The following is a 20,566-nucleotide window of genomic DNA, read 5'->3' as shown; positions in this document are numbered from 1 at the left end:
TGATGTTCAAACTGATAAACTTGATTTTTTTCAGGGTTTTAAAAAAAAAAATTCACTCAATTCGAATTTGATGCCAGTGTAACACTGGTTAGTTTTATTATGTTGTAATTTACAGAAAACTTTGAATGCATCGTAGTTGTTTCTCGTCCGGTTGTGGAATTCCTGAGTTTACCTGAACGCATCACCTGCAGCTCTCGGTGTGACAAGATGGCGGACAGAGAGGAAACGGAGAAACCTCACGCAGCCGCGGAGCAAAGTGTCCAAGTTCGGCGACCAAACCTGGAGATATTTGGTGAAGTTTTGATACAACTGTCATTATAAAGTTAGTGTGAGGAGATACTTACCCGGTGGAAGTGAAACCGACCACGGGAGCGACTGTTCCGGATTGTTTCCCCGAACTCTGAACGATCCTGGTGAGTTAGCTGAACCGTTAGCTGCACCGTTAGCTTGATTAGCATTAGCATTCTGGTTCAGCACGTAAAGAAAAAGCCTCTCAGAGTAGTCAAAACATGTTTAATGGTATTGAGAAATGCTTTTTTGTGTGATGATATGTTGTTATTGTGTGTAAAAGTAACAAACGTTTAGCAGCTGCAGTCTGGTAATGAGGCCTAGCATAGATAGCTCCTTAGCTGTCGCTGTAGCTCAAGATGCTAACACGATTCTGTATTTAATGTGTTTCCTATTTTCTGTGTTTGAGCTGTTTATATTCAATGTAATGAAGCTACACTGTTTAATGTACACTGGAAAAGTAGACAGGCAGTGATTTAAGCTGATAAATAACTAAACTGCATCTTATGCAGGCTGTCTTTTGTGTTTGGGAGGAGCCCGCCCTGCAGCCCGGAGGCTCCAGGTTCATCGGGACCAGAGTGGACACCAGTGCGGTAGGACAAGGCTCAGCCCTGAGGAGTGACACATCATTTTTGTCACTTTTGCAAATAAACAAACTGATAAAGGAAGTTAAAGAACTGCTTTGTCTTTGGAGGACCCTTAAAGACACTAAATAAACCGAAACAAACAACGGAAAACAGGGAAGAATAAGGACAATTGAACTCATTCAAGGGTCCATACCGTTATTTACCTGTTCAGCCCATTTTATTTCATACTGTGGATTTAATGTATGGGAAAAGAACTGCATTTCAATTAATGAGTGTAAGGCTGAGCATCTTATGTTGAGAGAAAAATTGAACATTTAAATACATTTGTACCACATTCTTTGTTGTGTGTTATCAGTTGCTCTCACACTTCAGGGCTAATGCCAAATCTTCTTACCTGGACCTAGTTGATCAGACTGCGAAAAAGGTTACATCTGCAACACGTTCTAAAAAAGCTGGGACAGCAGGTCGGAGTCGAACCTGCGGCCGCTGCCTCGAGGACTTTTAGCCTCTTTACATGGGGCAACTGCTCCAACCACTGTGTGTGTGTGGCCCCTGCTGTGGTTGTGCAAAATAAAGCATGATATGACAAAACATTTTAGTAGCTATAAAATGATAAATTATGATGGTAGCCACCATTAGCGCCAAACCGGTGATTTGTTGTGTGTCACCGCTGTAGAAAGTAGTTCCCCTCAGAAGCACCGTCCCGTACGAGTCACCGCTCTTTAAAGTTTGGCGCAGTGAGATATATATATATTATTTTTTAACATTTGTATGATAACCTTGTATGGATGTGATAGGATTGCTGTCATTGTGTATGCTCTGGCTTACATTATACATAGAGAGAAGGAATGGCATCAAATTTTCTTCTATTATCTAGTTTGACATTCAGCCATGACGGAAAAAGACGATAAATAAGCTGCTTTTAGGTAGATTTCAGGGCTGATGTCAATGCCAGCAGTTTAAACAGTATTGGAAAGGGAACGGAAAACAAAAAAAAGATACTTTCTTCTGTTTCACAAACTCTCTCCTGACATGGCAAAGCCTTCTTTCTGTATGAGATACACCAGCCATACTAATTCAGTTTGCAAACAATGCATGAATGCACACAGCTCTCTCCTCATGCTGGTCGTATCTCCTCATCCACTCTTTCACATTTCTTCCTCCCTTATCATGATGATCAAGAGACTGCAGGCGGATAATTATGGCAAGGGGATGAATTGCATCAGCTAAAGAAAAAATAAGCACTCAACGGCCTGAGAGCAGGATGTGCGCACATCCAAACAAGCCGTGATTATGATAATATGGACATGTTGTTACAATCTGGGGGGAGGAGGGGGCATTCATACATTTTCCACACCCTTATCTCTCAGGGAACAGAGGCTATCAATACCACTTGTTGCATATATATTGAGCTCAGATAAACAATGTCCAGGAAACATTGAAATTTGCTGAAATTACAGTGTCATTACAGCACACAGCAGCACATATTGTCATGACCTACATCCATACGGTGAAGAGAGCCAGTGAACGGCAGAACTACAGAGATTGTATAATTTTCTTTTTGATCATTTCAACATTCCCATCATCCTCGTTCCCAGTATGGTTATTACAATGACAATGTGTTTATACCTTAAAGGCTCTCTGTCATTCAGAAAGCTCAGATGTCATGAAATGAATGTAATGACACGTAGCCAAGCCACAGCCAGCCGCCCAACCTAGCTGTAATAAGATGCATGGATCTGCCGTTGCTTGCTTTGTAATGTCGGCGGACCAGCTCCAGGAGTCTGAATGAATTACATTAGCCAACCCTCTAAAGGCTAGTATTTTGCTAGGCTATGTCAGCTAGGAAGTCGTCCAGATTAACATACTTGCCAACCTTGGGACTTAAGCCCAGTTCAGACCAAAGATTCGTAACGAGATGAGTCGAAACTTGCAACTACTATCAACGTGCAGGTCTGCAACGTTCTGAAACCTGCCAGTTCAGACCAAGGAGACGAGGCGAGACCGTGTATCATCTTCATAGCAACGACTCTTTGTACTTTCGTTCTAACCTCGGGACTTTTCAGCCTTTTTCCGTAGCTGGATTTAATTTGTAGGATTATAAAATATAAATGAGGACAGAGGTAGTCAGATACTTGCTACAGCTGCATTTCTAGTTGTGATGAAACGGCGAAAAAAACGTTTTATTTCCCTGATTAACTACTTTGTTCTGGAGTACGGCCGGTGCTCCCTCTCCTTATTTATTGTATTGCTCGCTCGCCCCTCTCCCTCTCTGTCTCCTTTTCTCTCTCTCACACACGCTCGTTGAACCTCCGTCCAAAACGGCCTTTTCAACCAGCTGAGACTTGCTAAGACTTGATTGGCTGTTGCAACAGGTGACATGAGTTCTGTTCTATAACCAGCTGCTTGCCATGTGACAAGCTGAGTCACAGGGGACAACATCAGATGTCCCCCAGATTTTGTCTCAGAAATCTTGTCACCTTACAGTACACGCTGTTGTTTGCTACAATTTCAAAATGAAAAGGCAAAAATGATCCGGTGCTCAAAACCGAAAGCGCCGCAATGAAGAGGAGGAGAAGAAAGACCGATGCAGAGGTAAAGACACCCAACAGCAAAGTGCACCTTTATGTTTACTTGAGCATTCATTTAAAAAACGAAACCTGCCACCCAGTAGCTGATTATCTTTAGACCTTTTTTCATGGAATTCCATTGCTAGGCAACAGTCTGGGTCCTTGTTAACTTCCTGTCAGCTGATGTCATTCACATTCACTGCAACAGGAATGAAACTGTGACACAGTTAGGATGTTTATGTTTACAACTTTGCACAGGTCTATAGTGTCAGACGATGGAATAGCATGGCTGTGATATCAGCTAATTGAAGTGCTTCTGCTGCTGCCACTGATGTATTCTATTATAGACTTTGTTTTCATCAAACTATGATTAGGCCTTCTTTGGTGACGTGATTGCACGGTACTGCATGTTGTGAATCAGAGTTGTTGCAATCGTTTCATCAACTTCTCATTTTGTGTAATGCCTCATTTAGATTTTAAACATACGTCATTTTATGTCAGTTTTCTTGTTTCTTGTTTTTATTTTTTTGGGTTGTTTTGTATTTAATACAGCCCAAATTTGCCCTGGTTTGCTTTAAAACTACTACTACTGCCACCATACTCTACTCTACTCACTAACACTTCATAGTGGTTGGATGTGGTGAAGATCTTTTTACTGCTTTAGATACAAATTGTAAAAGTGTAGATAACTGTATTGGAGTAAAAAGCACAATTGCATCTTAAATGTGGCACTGTAGACGAATTTAGTGGCGGGACTTGAGGTACTTAAGTGAAGTACCTCAAAACTGTAAAGTACTTGAGTAAATGTACTTAGTTATACTCGACTGATGAACACTGCAATGCCCATTGAAGGCTACTAGAGGTCAGACTGTGTGAGGGAATGAAAGCAGTAGATCAATAAAGGCCTATCAAAGTGACACTCACTAGAGGGTTTTATAATCTCTCTCTGTTTTGTAATGTGAGATTCTGCAAAAGGAAATGTTCTCTACGGCTATTTTGTCTTATTGCAAATCCATTTATAAAGAACATACTAATCAGTCTCATGGAAAACTGTTTTTACATCTATAAACTAGCCTGGGTGTTCAATTCAATTGGTCTAATGTTCGACAACTATAATCACATTTTGACTGGTAAGATTCAAACTACTTTTGCTGTGTGTGTGTGTGTGTGTGTGTGTGTGTGTGTGTGTGTGTGTGTGTGTGTGTGTGTGTGTGTGTGTGTGTGTGTGTGTGTGTGTGTGTGTGTGTGTGTGTGTGTGTGTGTGTGTGTGTGTGTGTGTGTGTGTGTGTGTGTGTGTGTGTGTGTGTGTGTGTGTGTGTGTGTGTGTGTGTGTGTGTGTGTGTGTGTGTGTGTGTGTGTGTGTGTGTTTTGAAAGATATCTTCAGTTCAGTTTCAGATATGTTCAATGTAAATTTGGGGTATTTTTAAGGAGAAACACAAACACATGAATGGCAAGAGTAGTTTGCATCATCATCATTCATCTTCAAACGCTTGTCCCTGTCGGGGTTGTGGGGGGGCTGGAGCAGATTCCAGCTGACATTGGTTGCGAGGCGGGGTCCACCCTGGGCAGGACGCCAGTCTATCACAGGACACATAGAGACGAACAGAGACAGACAACCATTCACACCTACGGGTGATTGAGAGCAATCAACTAACCTAACACGAGCATATCTTACTCGGCAAAATGACATGGCTGATATCTTGGATAAAAATTTGGGCTCGTCACAACTTAATTACTCCAAGTCAAAATAACATTGTTGATATCTGTTACGTTAATCCCAGATAGTCCCGCAAAACGGCTTGCCATAGTCTCTGGCATGTCTGTGGGATAACCTTCTCTCTGTGCAGGACAGATAAGTGTCTACGTATCTGACATCAGGTTTACCGGGGAAGCTTGACCTGGCAATCTGCAGTCAATTTCACACTAAATGCTCCATGTTCTGGGGGGTAAAGACACAGATTTGAGTTCTACCAGAAGTTTCTCCCTGAGGTTATCAAGGCTACAGTTCACATGCACTGCGTGGTTCTACGGGGGCTCCTCATAGTATCCCGTGTTTCACCCTCCTACTTAACTTTTACTTTACCTCTTTATAGTTTCATCACTCTTTACAACCGCACCTCTTCGGATCTTCAGCTCCACTCCATTAGGTTTCAACAGACTACCTTTAATAGCCTCTCTCCGCTCTATGCGTTTGCACAATATGAGGAGAAGCAGAGGGACTATCATCGACAGTATCAACTGAGCAAGCTTCAGCTTATTCAACCATCGTTGATAGCTGGAAGTATTTTTGGAGCGAAAAGTTGTTTAAGTTTTCAAAATGACAAATTGCAAGTGTCCGCTCCCTCACCTGCTCACTGTTAGAAATCCTCTTTCTTCTGTGTTTGGAAGATTTCTCAAGTTCTTTTGTGATGAAGTGCTGTAATTAACTTTCTGTCTTGTGTAGCTATCTTCACTCAACACGCCCGCTCTGCCGCCATTAGAGTAACAGATTCTCCCCCAGAAGGCCTTTTGACAACACAGACAAGGGTGTGAATTGATGCTCTCAGTTAAAGATGAGCATATAACTATGTAAATACATCCAAAACCATAAGCATGCATATACTGCATTGTGGCTCTACCCCATGGTCAAAACACATTCTCATTATCTGTTGTCTTAGTATGATGGATTTCATGGTTGGATCTCCATAATGAAGCTGTCATCCATCTCGACTGCGAATCACTGAGCCACAAACTGAAGTGGCTTTTATTCTTCTTTATTATATGAACCAAGAATGCCTAAGTAGTCTGCCAAGGCAATACAGGAAATGCAGAAAAGCCACTTACACTACTTCATATGCTTAGTATTTATGGGAAAATGAAGTGAGCTTTTTCTCATATGCTTTGTGTTCCTACGACTTCAGGGCTGATCAGCGGCCGACCATGTAAGAGTCATTAAGGACACCGTGTGGATGAGTTAGGAGTGACAGTTTAATCCTCCCTGGAGAAATCATTTAAGAATGGGGCTGGAAAGCTAATTCCCACAACACATCTTTTAAAGATCTATACGTAAAGCTATAACATATAGCACTTCTTCTAATTTGTTAAAAGCCTAGGCCAACCAAACGCCTAGTGCTTATGATCAGTTCAGAAATATCAGCATTCAGTTTTAGATAATGGTGTTTTTGCCATGTGTCGTTTTGCAAGAGGACGTTACGATAGTCTGTGGCCTTTGTCTCATTTGCAGCCGGACAGAGATTATGAGTTTGTTGACTAATTGTAAGATGGCAGCAGGAAGTGTCCTTGGGTCTGCTCAGCGGTGAGGAGGATCAATAATAATGTTGTCTCCCAGTAGTGGAAGGCTCAGATCCTAAAGGGTCAGTCCACGCAAATCACAAAAACAGCATATTTTTCTGTCACGAGTCAGCAAACACACAACCCAAACGCATGACATCAGACGAAGCTGAGTCTCCAAAAACCAGTGAGGCAGGCAGATCAGGCAGACAAACTGAGAGTGGCAGGCGAAAATCTTCAGACCAGGTATCAAGCAGGGATGCTGTGCAGCTGGGGATGACGCAACCTGAAAAAGGGTACGAACATCTGGGCTGGTATAAGAATGAGCTGATGAGGATAATGATACTCTAGACTTTATTGTCTCCGAGGGGAAATTCTTTACCATTTCAACTGTACAGTTTATGGGAAGCACGCTGACAGTTAATACACATATGGACAAACAACAGAATAAACATGTAGACAGATATATGGCAGAGTGAGGCAGGCACCAGTCTCCCTCCTGCACACCAGGGACCTGAACCTGCGTCCAGAGGGCATAATGGTGAAGTGACGGTCGATTGGGTGTGTGTTGTCCTGTGCTATTGTCGATGAAATACGTGAGATGGCCTTGAGATTGAGCTCTGGCGGTGTGGGTGTAGGGAGACCAATTAATTTGGCGGCTATGTTTGTGACACGTTTGGGTTCGACACAGTTTTTGACAGCATGTTAAAGAAGCAGAGGGAACAGTAGAGCAGGATGGGCTGGAAATACCCACGATGATACATGGGTGGGGAAGCTCAGATGAGGGGAATGAGGGGATTGCAAAACTGAATTGTCACTCATGTTCATGTAGCAACCAATATGAAGGACGTCTAGGCAACGAGCACAAGTCAATCACAGTACAGTAGAGCGGGACTATGCGGAGCACTCTGATCTGCGCCTGCTCAGTCAAATATGATAACACATTAAAAACACATTCATTCTGATCGGTCTGTTCGTCACGGCCCCTTTGTCACGTTTTATAGCGATGCACAGGGCACCCTTGAACGTCTGTGGCATAATTAGATGCTCAGAGCCAGTGCTCCGGGATTAAGAGTGACAAAGTCGTTGGATGGATCACACAAAAAATACTTTCACCGGGGAGAACATGGATTGTTGTTCATGGTCTGTTCATGTACCATGTGTCACTGTTGTTACGTTACAAACACACTCACTTTAATCCCACCTTAGATCTTTTCCTGACCCGAACAGAGTGGTTTTGTTGCCTAATTCTCAAGTAGTGTTGTTTGAATTCATGTTGACCACATGTTCGCTGTGGTTGAAACAGTTACCGCAGAGGGGCATAACAGTTAGAAGTGCAGGGTTACCCAAGACAATCTCCATCTCCATGGTCAACCCTCTGGAAACACCTCAGATGTATACCAAGCTTAAAGTAGCACTCATGTACAATGATGGCATTTCTGAGTAAGAATATATGGCATCCAAACACATACACACACACACACACACACACACACACACACACACATGCACACACGCACCATTCCAATCGATGCAGTCTTTACTCTCGGACTACATACCACATCACTGCTTTATGTTATTGTTATCGTATATCTGTTCTCTCTAGGCCTAAAACAGACATAATGACATATGGCAGCTAAGACATGTAGGTATGTAGTAACTATATCATAAGGTCAGATATGAGAGGAGTGAAAGGGTTCGGGTTAATAGCTAGAAATGGAATTCACTAGAATTCGATTGGTATGCAAAACATTGGGAAACGTTTACTTCCTGTCAGCTGATTAGATTCACATACAATGCAACAAGGAACCTATGAAACGACCGAAAGAGCCTATACTGTATGCATGTCCAAACCCGGTAAAGAACAACAAGTCCTATCCAGGAATGTCATCGTGTGCTTTTTGCTAATGCTTTGTTCGCATCCAACTACAGAGCTGGAAACCCTTTGAAAAGGGCCTGAACCAGACAGGATATCAAGAATGGGGATCTCTGCTGATCAAATAAGACGTGTAACCACCAAGTTCTCCTCCTCCAGATCCATATTTATTTAACCCGCAGTGTGTTCACAAGCAGCATCCTGTAACGTCCTATCCTTTATCCCTTTTTCCACAACCCTATCTATTGACCAGCTGGTACAGTATTGAGGGATTTTCTATTGGTGGTTGATGTCAAACATATTCTGAAACAACTTCCTGCCTGGAGCTCTCTGCTGAGTCCTAGTTTGTCCGTTATTGAACCAGTCATGAAAGAGAGAGAGAGACAGAGATAGAGCGAGGCAGGCAGACAGACAGATAGACAGACAGACAAATAGAAAGGAGCTTCCCCTGTGCTGAGTTTGTACCATTCAATAGTTTGTTGGAGCTCCACTGGCATGTTTTCACTGATGCGACCCCACAAGCAGCAAAGGCCTTCTCTGCTTTCACTCATTCCAGTTGACAACTAATCCAGGTAGGTTGTTTTTATCCCTTTTGTCTCGCTGTCTCATCCTGTTTCTTGTTTTTCCTCTCTCTGCACCATTGATTCCTTTCTCTGTCTCTCCGAGCTCTCTAGTCTGAACAGTGTAATTTCATTTTCTCAGCCTGTTGAGTCAGAGGTGGTATTTAGTTTTCCCTTTTTAGCTCCAGGCCTAGCAAATGAGAATGAAAGTAACACAGTCAGTGATGTGTGGGTGGAAACACTGTTGGATATTTAGGCACAGAACTGTGGTTTCTTGAATTTCAACAACAGACTGTTGATCTGATCGATGTACGTGAGACGTCTATTAGAGCCAATATGGATATTGACTGAGAAACACCTGACTGGGGCAAGATAAGAGTGGCATTTTTAAATGTCTTATATGTTCAGTGGCAATGGTAATGAAAGGGGTGATGTAAGGATTGTAGTAGAATGTGGATTACGTTTAATATCTGTGGATAAAGTGTAATTTGATCAGGGTAAGCAGTAGTTAACAGTAGCATGTAACTTTCTCTAAATGTCTGCAGAATGAAGCAGTGAACAGTTTGACCCCGTCCTCTAACAGGCTTTTTAAAAACGTTCTGTGAAGTTGACGAGACGTGTAGTCATTTCTTTAAACTAACTAAAGCTTTAATGAGCACCGCTAAAGTTAAAGTTTTACTTAGGTAACTGGCAAACTTTTAAAAAGCTGGGGTGTGTTTCTTGTTTGCAGAGTTTTGATATGTTAACGCTTGTTTAATGTGCTGGAATATTGTTTATAATAAAATCACATTGCCTTGATTTACTTAAAAGTACTCGCATAATGATCATGAAATAATGTCCTATAACAATCTAGCTTAAGCTTAAACAGGATTTATTAAGAAAACAACCCCCCATTCCCCAATTAAGAGTACAAGAAAATAGGAAGAGGAATGTCCGCTGGATCTGTCCAAACAGTCTTCACCAATGAGGCAGAATAATCCAACAAAATGTCCAATGTCCACCCTCCATAATGCAAAAATATAAACCAGGCGAAAGCCTTACCACTGCGGTGAACACAACGCCTTATCAGACTTCACTTGTGGTAGGCAACAAGTTAAAGCAGCACGGAGAGGAACACATTGCACCAGATTTAAACTTAAACCATCGAGTGGTAATATTCAAATATTTCCTTTATGCACCTTAGCCGTAGTGTCACAGTCCGGTGTAGTGTAACTTCCTTGTCTCCAAATAAGGCTCAAATGTTAACAAACTCAACTCATAGTGAAAAACCTACGATGTAAAAAATGGTGCTAAATCCTTCACAAGCACATGGTTCTATAAATGGATATACTGTGTATATAAAAGTCTATTTAAATGATTATATACAGTGGCATGCACAGACTGTTTGAAGGGCAGGGGCGCAAAGGAAAAAAAGGCTACATGTAGCGCGTCCTCGCCGCTGGAGAGGGCACTTTAGCACGTGTTTTGGCTCCTAGAGGGCACTTAAGCATGTGTATTGGCTCCTAGAGGGCACTTAAGCATGTGTTTTGGCTCCTAGAGGGCACTTTAGCACACGTTTTGGCTCCTAGAGGGAACTTGAGCACACGTTTTGGCTCCTAGAGGGAACTTGAGCACACGTTTTGGCTCCTAGAGGGCACTTTAGCACACGTTTTGGCTCCTAGAGGGAACTTGAGCACACGTTTTGGCTCCTAGAGGGAACTTGAGCACACGTTTTGGCTTCTAGAGGGAGCTTTAGCAAATGTTTTGGCACCTAAAGGGGACTTTAGCACGCATTTTGGCTCCTAGAGGGCCCTTAAGCATGTGTATTGGCTCTTAGAGGGCACTTCAGCATGTGTTTCGGCGCCCAAGAGGGCACTTTAGCACGCATTTTGGCGCCTAGGGGGCACTTTAACACACGTTTTGGCTCCTAGAGGGAACTTTAACACACGTTGTGGCTCCTAGAGGGCACGCATTTTTCAACAATTAATATGTATGTACAGGTATAAAAGTCTATATAAATTAATATATTTTTAAAAACTATATGAATGAATTGTGAATACACGCTGAGGGAATTCGTCTGGCCTGAAATGCTCGTGTGACAAAGCTAAATCAGTAAGCTTGGAGTGCTGTCCTTATCTTTATTCAGTTATTGATTGATGTGTCAAACAATCTGAACCATCTCACTGTATTAGCAGAGGTTTTGAACGTTAAAGACCAACTCACTGGACAGAATGACCTCTTTTTCCCAGTGTACCATATGCACATTTTTGCCTGCTGGTGTTTGCCAAAGACTTGTGTACATTTGCATGCATACTGGCAGAGCACATGAACACATTATCCTGTGTGCGCGTGTGTGCATTTTTATGTGTTGAGTGTGTGGGTGGGTGTTTTGGAGGCAGGGTGAGCCCATCGATCGGGCTGTGAGGGGGGCCGCCTGCAGCTCTCGCTCCAGCTGCCCACTGGGTGTGAAGGACACTGATGTGACAGCACTAATTACAGAGGCAGGAAGCCAGCACCACAAACATTCACAGCAGCAGCTCAACCGGGCTCTGCTGGGCTAAACCCACCCTCCACCAGCCACTTTACACCTCTCAACCCTCCAGGGTTGATTGTATTTCAAGAGTGTCAGTCCAAAATGAGATATTACCCAGAGTCAAATGAAAAGAAACACTGCTTTTGACTTTTAGGATGTACTAACCAGAAATGCTTGGAAATAACCTCGACAAACTCTGTGGTAGTGCAGAACTAAACAACTGAATTACCTTGCAATGTCAAAACAGAACAAAATTATCTTTTTTTTATATTTTTATTATTATTATTATTTGTCTACTTGGGGGCAGCGCAACATGCGGTTTTTCTGGACACCTGACAAATGTTAATTTCCAAATTCACTCTTCTTTTTGCTCCGTTTAGGTCTCCACTAACAGCCAAAACATCTCTTTAGCTGCTCCCATGCTAGTGGCTAACTTTGTCTTTGTACTGTTCGATGCTGAGCCTGTGTTCAGTGGGTGTATCAGAGATGTTTTGCCTGCTGCACCTGGAAACTTGTTGATGCAATGAGATTACACCAAATCAGTCAAGTTGCATGCTGTAAATTCAAAACAATGCTTAAAAGAGGCTTAAAAGCTCCAGAGAGCTTAAGGGAGCTGCAGATCCGCGCGATCTCTCTATCCGGGTTCATTAGTATGACCGCCCCTTTCACTACTTCATTTAATCCTTTGCAGAAATAAGCTATTCATTAGTGCAGCCCTAGGGTTGCCCATATGTACCCCTCATGGTAACAATGATCTCATAGTGTGCTTCACTCTGGTGGTTTGCCAGGAAGTGGCTCAGCTACATGGATATGATGTAACGGACCTTTTGACATGTCAAAGCAAGAAAATAATGACTTCTGTTCAGTGAACATGTGGAATAATTTGAAAAGAAAGCAGGAACACTTCAGAATAATTGACATGCTGCACAGTGTATTCCAATTAGGTTCCAGTTTCAGGCTCCTGGTGTTATTCATTAACACGAACATGCATTTCCTGCTGTGAAGTAAAAAAAAAATCAGCTGTGAAGAAGAAGTCTGTAGTTAGGTTGATTTAATAAGTTAGTGGCTTAAAACTCCATGACTTAATATCTTGTTTTTTGTATATAATAGCCTACATATTCAGTGTGTGATGTGAAAGGGGGTCATTGTTACGGTTTTACAGCTGAACATCTGGTTCACTTACATTGTTCTCACACATGTACACATAAACCTCTGTTCACTATCTGCCCAGCCTCCAACGGCAGACAAGGTAAGAGACTCGCTGGTGAGGAAAATCAAAGTTAGCATATTAACCAAAACTAGAGACCAGTCGCAATGCCATATCACGCAGGGTAAAGTAGGGGGGTCAATGGCCCCTTCCCTACTTCCTACCACCTTACTTACGGTGCCCTTGCTCGTACCACACCCATCTGTGAACCTTCATCAACCTTCATTTTGATCAGAACTACACACCTGTACATTTTTGTAAGGGGAACGTGTGTGCTGGTGTCAAACACACCAGGCTATCAACTGTAATTCCCTCCACTGTAAAATGCGATGCTCAGAGCAACTGAGCACCAAACTCTGCGTAAGGAGGTAGGCAGGAGGGGGTGGTCAAATATATCACACAGGAGACCAGGGTTCATGTCCCCTTCATGTCATATTAATGACATGTTCTTTCCGTTTGTCACGGTATTCACGTTACAAACACACTTCTTTTAACCCCACGATGACCTTTTCCTAACCCTAACCAAGTGTTTCTGTTGCCTAAAGCTCACCACGTATTTGTATGCGAGTTGTACGTAAACAGCGTTTTCCCTCCGTTTAGAACAGTGACCGGGAGCATCATGCTTATGATGCACAGCGCTACCCATTGTGGCAACCGGGCGCATTATGCAGGGCAACCCAGGGCAATGCCAAGTGATGCCAAATGGTCCTGACAAAACGTCAGTATGTGACGTTGAGATGAGAACGGGTTTCAGATTTCTAGCCCTTTACTTCCAGCGCCCTTGCTCGCATCGCATCCAATTTTTCGGCTTTCATCTTGATCTCGACCACGCGCCTGTAATTTTTCATGACTGTATCTTAAGTTTGTTTGACACTATCACAGTGACAAAATCTGGACGCAGACAGAAATATGAACGGTGGTCCCCAGTCCCCCAGGACCACATTTTGCCATGATGACACAGCACATGGAGCGTTGAGACCGCCATCTTTACCAAAAAACAACAGCGGTGTCGGTTGTTTGAGCAAGCAGCTTCTAATGACCCATATATACATTTGCTATCAGGCTGTTAAGTCGTGACATAACGCCGTGTCAGAATACGATTTCCAGACCAAAGCCAGTTCAAGCCTCTTACTTCTTGAACAGATCAGAGTAAAAAACCACAACAATGTAATTGTCATTTTACTGCTTTCCTAACTATGAAAAGGTGCCCCCCCACTCAAAGAAGTCAGAATTGTTCACAGGTTCAACCGTTGCTGTCTGTTTTGTTTGACGGAGCATTTGGAAATCAGTTTTTGAAAGGGTGTTACGTCACCAAATGAGCAGGTACGGACCCTGAGCTCCACATAAGGAGGAGGGATGGGGCGTTGGATGGGTTCAACAAACCCAGGCCAACAAATGTACAGCAATGCACTGGAAAGATGCATACATTTGCTACTTGGACGAATGAACTGGCGTCATCATGCGTACCGAGTGCAAAGATGATGTATAATCTGAAGGGTAAAGCTGGAGAGTTTCAAAAGATCTGGGCTGGTTTTCTAGCATACAGTATGTGGACATGGAGTCCACAACACCGTAATCCTTTTATATTTAAATAATGTCATTTGTTAAACATGCTTATTCAACATTTGGTGCTTTTTCTAGCCTTATTTTTATTTGTTTTTCTTTTCTTTTCTACGTCTCGCTGCTACTTATTCCCTCTCTGCAACCGTTTTGTATTAGGCTAATTTTGTTTTTGCATGTTTGTGTTGTGATATACTGAATGTTTGTATTTACTCTTACTTATTTGACCTGGTACACACTCTGTAGGAATGTATGGTCGCACATGTAGGGGTGGGTTGAGTGGGATGGAGGGTGGCTGGGATGGGCTCATCTGGTGCCTACTTGATATATTGTTGTGCATTATCCTTTCATCCAGCTCTACGGTTGTTATGTAAAAAATCCAATAAAGATATTGTTGAAAAAACCCCAAAAACAAACACAGGACACCCAAGAGACTGGTGTTCTTGTCCCGTATGAAACCAAAAGTCAATGGTGACATTTAAAGTAAAGCAACTTCTGGCTGTGATGTACTTTCTTCTGTGACACTGTTACATCTGTGGTTCAGTTAAAGCCAAACCACGACCTTTTACAAACCCTGACCTGAAAGGAAAGATGACAAGATAAAGAGAATAGAATAATGACTCTAACTCCTACAGGAAGTTATATATGATATCCAGGAAAGGATAAAAAATAAAGGGATAAATCTAATATACTTTGTATGACAAATACATTCCTTTATGCCGTGACTTTATCCCACAGATTCAGAATGCGATTACAACAGACCCGGACGAATCATTAAAACCACGTCAAAGAACAATCCCAGTGAGCTTAATAAAACAGTATGATTAAAATTCAAACGGGGAGAGTAGTTATTCCACACACAATGGCCGACTCTGCTTAATATACAGCAGTATGCAGGCCCCAGGCATGGTAAAGAGCAAGGTCTTTTTACATTTGCACCACCAGGTAAGTGTTTTTGTGTCACCTAAAGCTCAGTTTCACAATGGTGACGGATTTAAAAACTACTACTGTTTTTGGTGTGTAACGTTAAAAAACACTGTTACGATATGGAAAAAAATGTTTCAAACAAAAACGATAAGGTTCTTTCTTGGCCCTTGTGAAAACTGAGCTAGCAGATTTCCCGTGATCCTGCTGACGGACAAAGAGAAAGCAAACTGAGCCAAAAGCCAAAACCTCCTCGGTGCAGGTTTGAAGTTCTTCCCTCTAGCAGGCAAATATGTACTCCATCAGACATGTTTCATTAAATGCACGTGTTGATGCTGAAACTGAGCAATGTTATCCCTGAATGTTGGAGTTTCTCAACGTCTTTTCCCCCCCACACTTCTGATCTACCCTTCTGTAGACACACTTGCATCTTTGCAGTGTGGATATTGACGACTTGATTCATTGACATCAACAAAAACACTTCATTTCATCGGCTTTCTTGTAATAACTCGAGCGAGGTTCATGTCTCATAGACGTACAGGCAAATTTAAATTCTAAACTGCATCCAGTTTGCGGTTACAGCACTGTATGTAATCCTGTTATGTGTACCCTCTAACCTGCCACCAGCAAGAGCAATATATGGCCTGAAACTCTGCTGGTGGCGTTCAATGTATGAATTAGTGCCACGTGCGATGAGTTATCCCCACATTTGTTTTAATTATGTACGTTTCCATTGACTTGGCTTTCCTTTTTTAATTATTTCCCCATTGATCTGCACTGTGATCCATCATGCAGGTCAAACAAGAGCGGCTGCTGCAGGCTCGTATGCCAGGAATAAAGCAATACACACACACACACACACACACACACACACATAACTCAATGAAACACGTGCACGTGTGTGGGAAGAAATGTCAACACATATACCAAAGTACAATTAAAGACACAGGTCCTACACAGGTGCATAGGTAAAGACACACATGCACATGCATTTCCATTGTGTATTTTACACCATACACACACACACACACACACACACACACACAAATAACAAGAACAGACAGACATACCTTAAGTGTCTATCACTTTGACTGTTTGTCTATCTTCCTCCACCAGGATGGACCATGGAGACAGAGGGACGGGCGTCTCTCACCTCCGCTACGAGGATGAGGAGGGTAAGTGCGTGTGTGTGTGTGTGTGTGTGTGTATGAGTATGGTTAATATCTTTGGTTCATCCATGATGGAGTCGACCACTTTTTCTCCTATGATTATGATGAAACTGTTGATTCGTCCCACTAGCTTGTAGTTTTTCTATCTTGTGTTGAGAGTGTGTGTGGGTGTGGGTGAATGCTGTCAATGGACTGCAAACAAGGAATGAAGATTGACATGAGTGTGTGTGTGTGTGTGTGTTTGGGGTTGGGAAGTTGCACATGCACGTGTGAACGAGTTTGTGTGTGTTCCGTCTTCACACTGAGCAGCAGGTTCTGTTTCTTTTTCCAACATCCAATATTGGTTTGCATCTCCCCGTTGTGCCGTTATTCCACGCGGAGTTCAGCGCGCAATTAGTTTTTAAAGTGACAACTTAATTGCCAGCAGATGAGCAAACTCACATCATCCAGATTTTTGTTGCAAAACAAGGATCATACCCTAAACGTGACAGGAAAGTGATTCTGAATAGACTTGATTTGCTTTTATTTGCGACTGTGACAACATCAAACGCTGCTGTTCATAAGCAGACGCAGTGTGAAACGGGATTTACTCAGTTTGTTAAAGTGGTGGAACATTCATGGAAACGCATTCATGAGTATGAGGAATTAATGATGATTATTAATGAAATAAGCTGATCTGCACTGTGCACTTGTTTTTTATGAAACATTAATTTAAGTCACTTGTTTTCGGAGAAGGTCTGGTCTCATTAAAGCTTGTTCTTAAAGTAAACTGGTGTTCTACAGGAAACTTATATCGGCACTTCACTTTTGCTTTTAAATGAGTTCAGTGCCCATTCATGTAACCATCCGCCCGTCTTTGTCCCCAGATCATCAGTCCATCTACATCGGTGTCCCTGTGCCACGAGGATATCGACGCAAACGCAGGCGAAGGCGCTCTAGTCGCGAGGGTGCCGACATGGACAGGGACAGGCGCTACAACCACCACAGACAACAGGCGCCCGACCGCTACAGGGACATAGACATAGAGGAGGGACTCATGGATTCAAACGAGCAGAGTCTCCAAGACATCAACCACACAAGTAAGTCAGTGGCCGGCAGAGGTGCAGAATAAAATGAATATAAGCTGTGATACACTGTCAGGTGTGTCTCATTCAACTTTATTTTTTTTTTCAACAGCAAGAGTAAACCTATTTAAAAAAGAGCTGTGACACAGATAAAGCAGTCATATGATAGATCGCATGTTGCCAATGCTTTGTTTATATTGTATTGTATTCTGAAAACCTTGCGACACGGTGTTATGGTGGTTAGCACTGTCGCCTCACAGCGAGAGGGTTCCTGGTTTGAATCTCAGCTGGGGCCCTTCTGTGTGGAGTTTGCATGTTGTCCCCGTGTCTGCGTGGGTTTTCTCCGGGTTCTCCGGTTTCCTCCCACAGTCCAAAGACGTGCAGGTGTTGGGTTCATTGATGACTCTAAATCACCCGTAGGTGTGAATGGTTGTCTGTCTCTGTTCGTCTCTATGTGCCCTGCGATGACTGGCGTCCTGTCCAGTGTGTACCCCGCCTCACGCCCGATGTCAACTGGGATCGGCTCCAGCCCCCCGCGACCCCTACAGGGACAAGCGGTTGAAAATGAATGAATGAATGACGAAACCCTGGTCTCATCTGTTGCTTCTGCCTCCATTTTGTGAAAAGGCTCCATTTCAACTGAGACATGCGTCTGTTGCACTCATCTCCTCTGCTCTCCTCTTCTCGTCTCTCTCTCCTGTCCTTCGACATAAAGAGGACGCAACCCGCATACCAATCAAAATCTAAACAAATCTCTCATATTTGAAGTGATGATTAGATCATCAGCACATCTTATTTTTCAATGTATTTTATTCATAGACTTCACCAAATATTTGAACATACCAGATCAGATTATACACAGTCAAACCATTAAAGCATTACTCCATCAGGGCTTAAATAAATAGTCCACCAATGCTTATTATTATATGTCAGTCACAGTGCAGCAACACTATTGGATCCACGCTACAGGCCGTAACTCTTCCTCACCTGTGTCTTGTTGCCTTTAAAATATAATGACATATGATGATATAGGAAGAACGTCCTTAAACAGATTCAACAGACGTCTCACTGACCTCAAATCGTAATGCCTTAGTTTTCACCTGTACCTCCCCTCCATGTTTCTGGTTTGCTGGAACATTTTAAATAGCTGCACTGTGTGTCAACCACCAACCCTGTGAGACTAAACATGAATTTATTGTCTGCATCTCGAATCACAAGACAACTTAAAGCCAACATTTCTTTCCTAAACCCAGCCCATAAGGTAATCTCAGTTAAGTCTTTACGGTCTTTTCAGACCACATGCGTACCTGCTTGGATCTGCGGGGTCTCACTGCTCTCCTCAGGCGAATACACAGGTAGACAAGCGCTCCATGAGGAAACGCAGGCGCTCTAAGTGTGGTAACCATGGAAGCAGACTCTGTGTGCCACTGGATCCCTGTCACTACATCTGTATTTTCTTTATAGTCCAGCTTAAATGAAAATCACACTCAATGTTAACTAATAAATTGAGTCTTGCCCTCCTGCTGACAGTGTGTTATGTATTATGTAAGAAACACATGTAGAATAAATACCCTTCTGCAATTACGGGGAAAGTAAGGCAGCACTGTGAAGTCTAATGTATATCACACATTTTCTGCCCACAGCTGCCAAGTTGGCTTTTACTTCAAATGATCGACACAGACCTGAACCACACTGTGTCACATATTACACTTGTGTTGCAGTCTTCTACCTCATGCTTTTGATTAGATTTTGCTTCCTTCCAGCAGTTTAAACAGTGAACAGCAGGAGTCTGAGACACAGCCTGAGACCGCGTAGCTTATGTTTAAGGTTAGAGTAATGAGTAGGCTGTCGCAGCAGAACACTGTTGATTTGGCTTTTAAAGCCTGGCTGGAAAGGTCGACGACCTTGATAAATAGATGTGATGCTAACAGTGCTAAGTGCAGCAGAGGTGTTTGCTTAGTTTGAACCCTATCCACGCACTAATTGTGGTCGTTTTGAGTGAGTCAGGGCGTAAAAATCATGCATATGCATCTATTCAATGATGTTTTGTTCACAGTGCCAAATCATAACAAAGTTACATCAACACACTTTACATATAGAGTGGGTTAAGACTACACCCTATGACTTATTTATGATTTACAGAGATTATATACGGTATTAATCCAGCAATCTTGTGCGCACAGTGGGAACGTAAACCTTCCCTTTAACAGGCAGGAACGTTGAACAGGTGCCGTTACCAGCAGGAGGATTATAGCAGGGACAGTAAAGATGAGGAAATGGTTCTGTGAGCAAAGTAAACAACTTAGAGAGCATTGGAAGGAAATTAGACTCTGATAATCCTCATTACACTAAGAACGACGTAAGGTCGACTGTAGTCTGTTTAGCTGCCAAAGTAGCTAATGAGCCTTCACTGAAGAGTTGGTACCAAATGGTGAACTCTACATCAAACACGTGGTTTGAAAGGTGTACTTGTCATGGATGTTGTACTGCCATTCAGATAAAACAACATATAGCTTAAGTACCCTAGATGTCACGGGTTGTTGCTGTCGATAACGCCCTTCAATACAATCGACTCACCCCGTGTACAGTAATTACCCTACAGCTAGTCCATAGGTTAGCAGCAGCTGACAGCTCTTTAGCCTACAGCACCAGGTCCAATTCAACGTCCGTACAATAATGAAATGGATTTTAAATACAGTCGGCTCACGATTGAATGCTTCTAATCAGGTAGAGATGTGTGATCTGGATGCACAGGCTTCAATAGTGCAATCATTAGAGGAAATGCATCGAATGACTCACAACAGCATACAGCTGGCCGTAAACAAAGTGTAAGTGAACATGTTCAGTGACAACTTCCATGTCTGTTGATTCATATTGAAGATCACTGTTTACATTCATAAGTGGCAGGTCAGTTGGATTTGAGCTCTCATCGAAGGAAAAGAGGCGTCCTGTTTGGTTTGTGGGTCCCCAACCTTAGT

General features: G+C 42.6%; 1 protein-coding gene across 1 annotated transcript in view; it reads left to right on the top strand.

The window, feature by feature from the left end:
• Positions 1–16,472: 16,472 nt before the first annotated feature.
• slc4a5a (solute carrier family 4 member 5a) overlaps positions 16,473–20,566 on the top strand; it is a gene marked incomplete at both ends in the record, with an annotated part of 38,368 nt that continues 34,274 nt past the window's right edge. Inside the window, 2 exons of the mRNA XM_083913061.1 lie at positions 16,473–16,530; positions 17,391–17,603. Coding sequence (XP_083769187.1) covers positions 16,473–16,530; positions 17,391–17,603 — 271 coding nt within the window. The remainder of the gene's footprint in view (positions 16,531–17,390; positions 17,604–20,566) is intronic.

Source organism: Echiichthys vipera (assembly GCF_963691815.1).
Source record: "Echiichthys vipera genome assembly, chromosome: 4".
Lineage (NCBI taxonomy): Eukaryota > Metazoa > Chordata > Actinopteri > Perciformes > Trachinidae > Echiichthys > Echiichthys vipera.
This window is presented reverse-complemented; position numbering and strand designations above follow the sequence as displayed.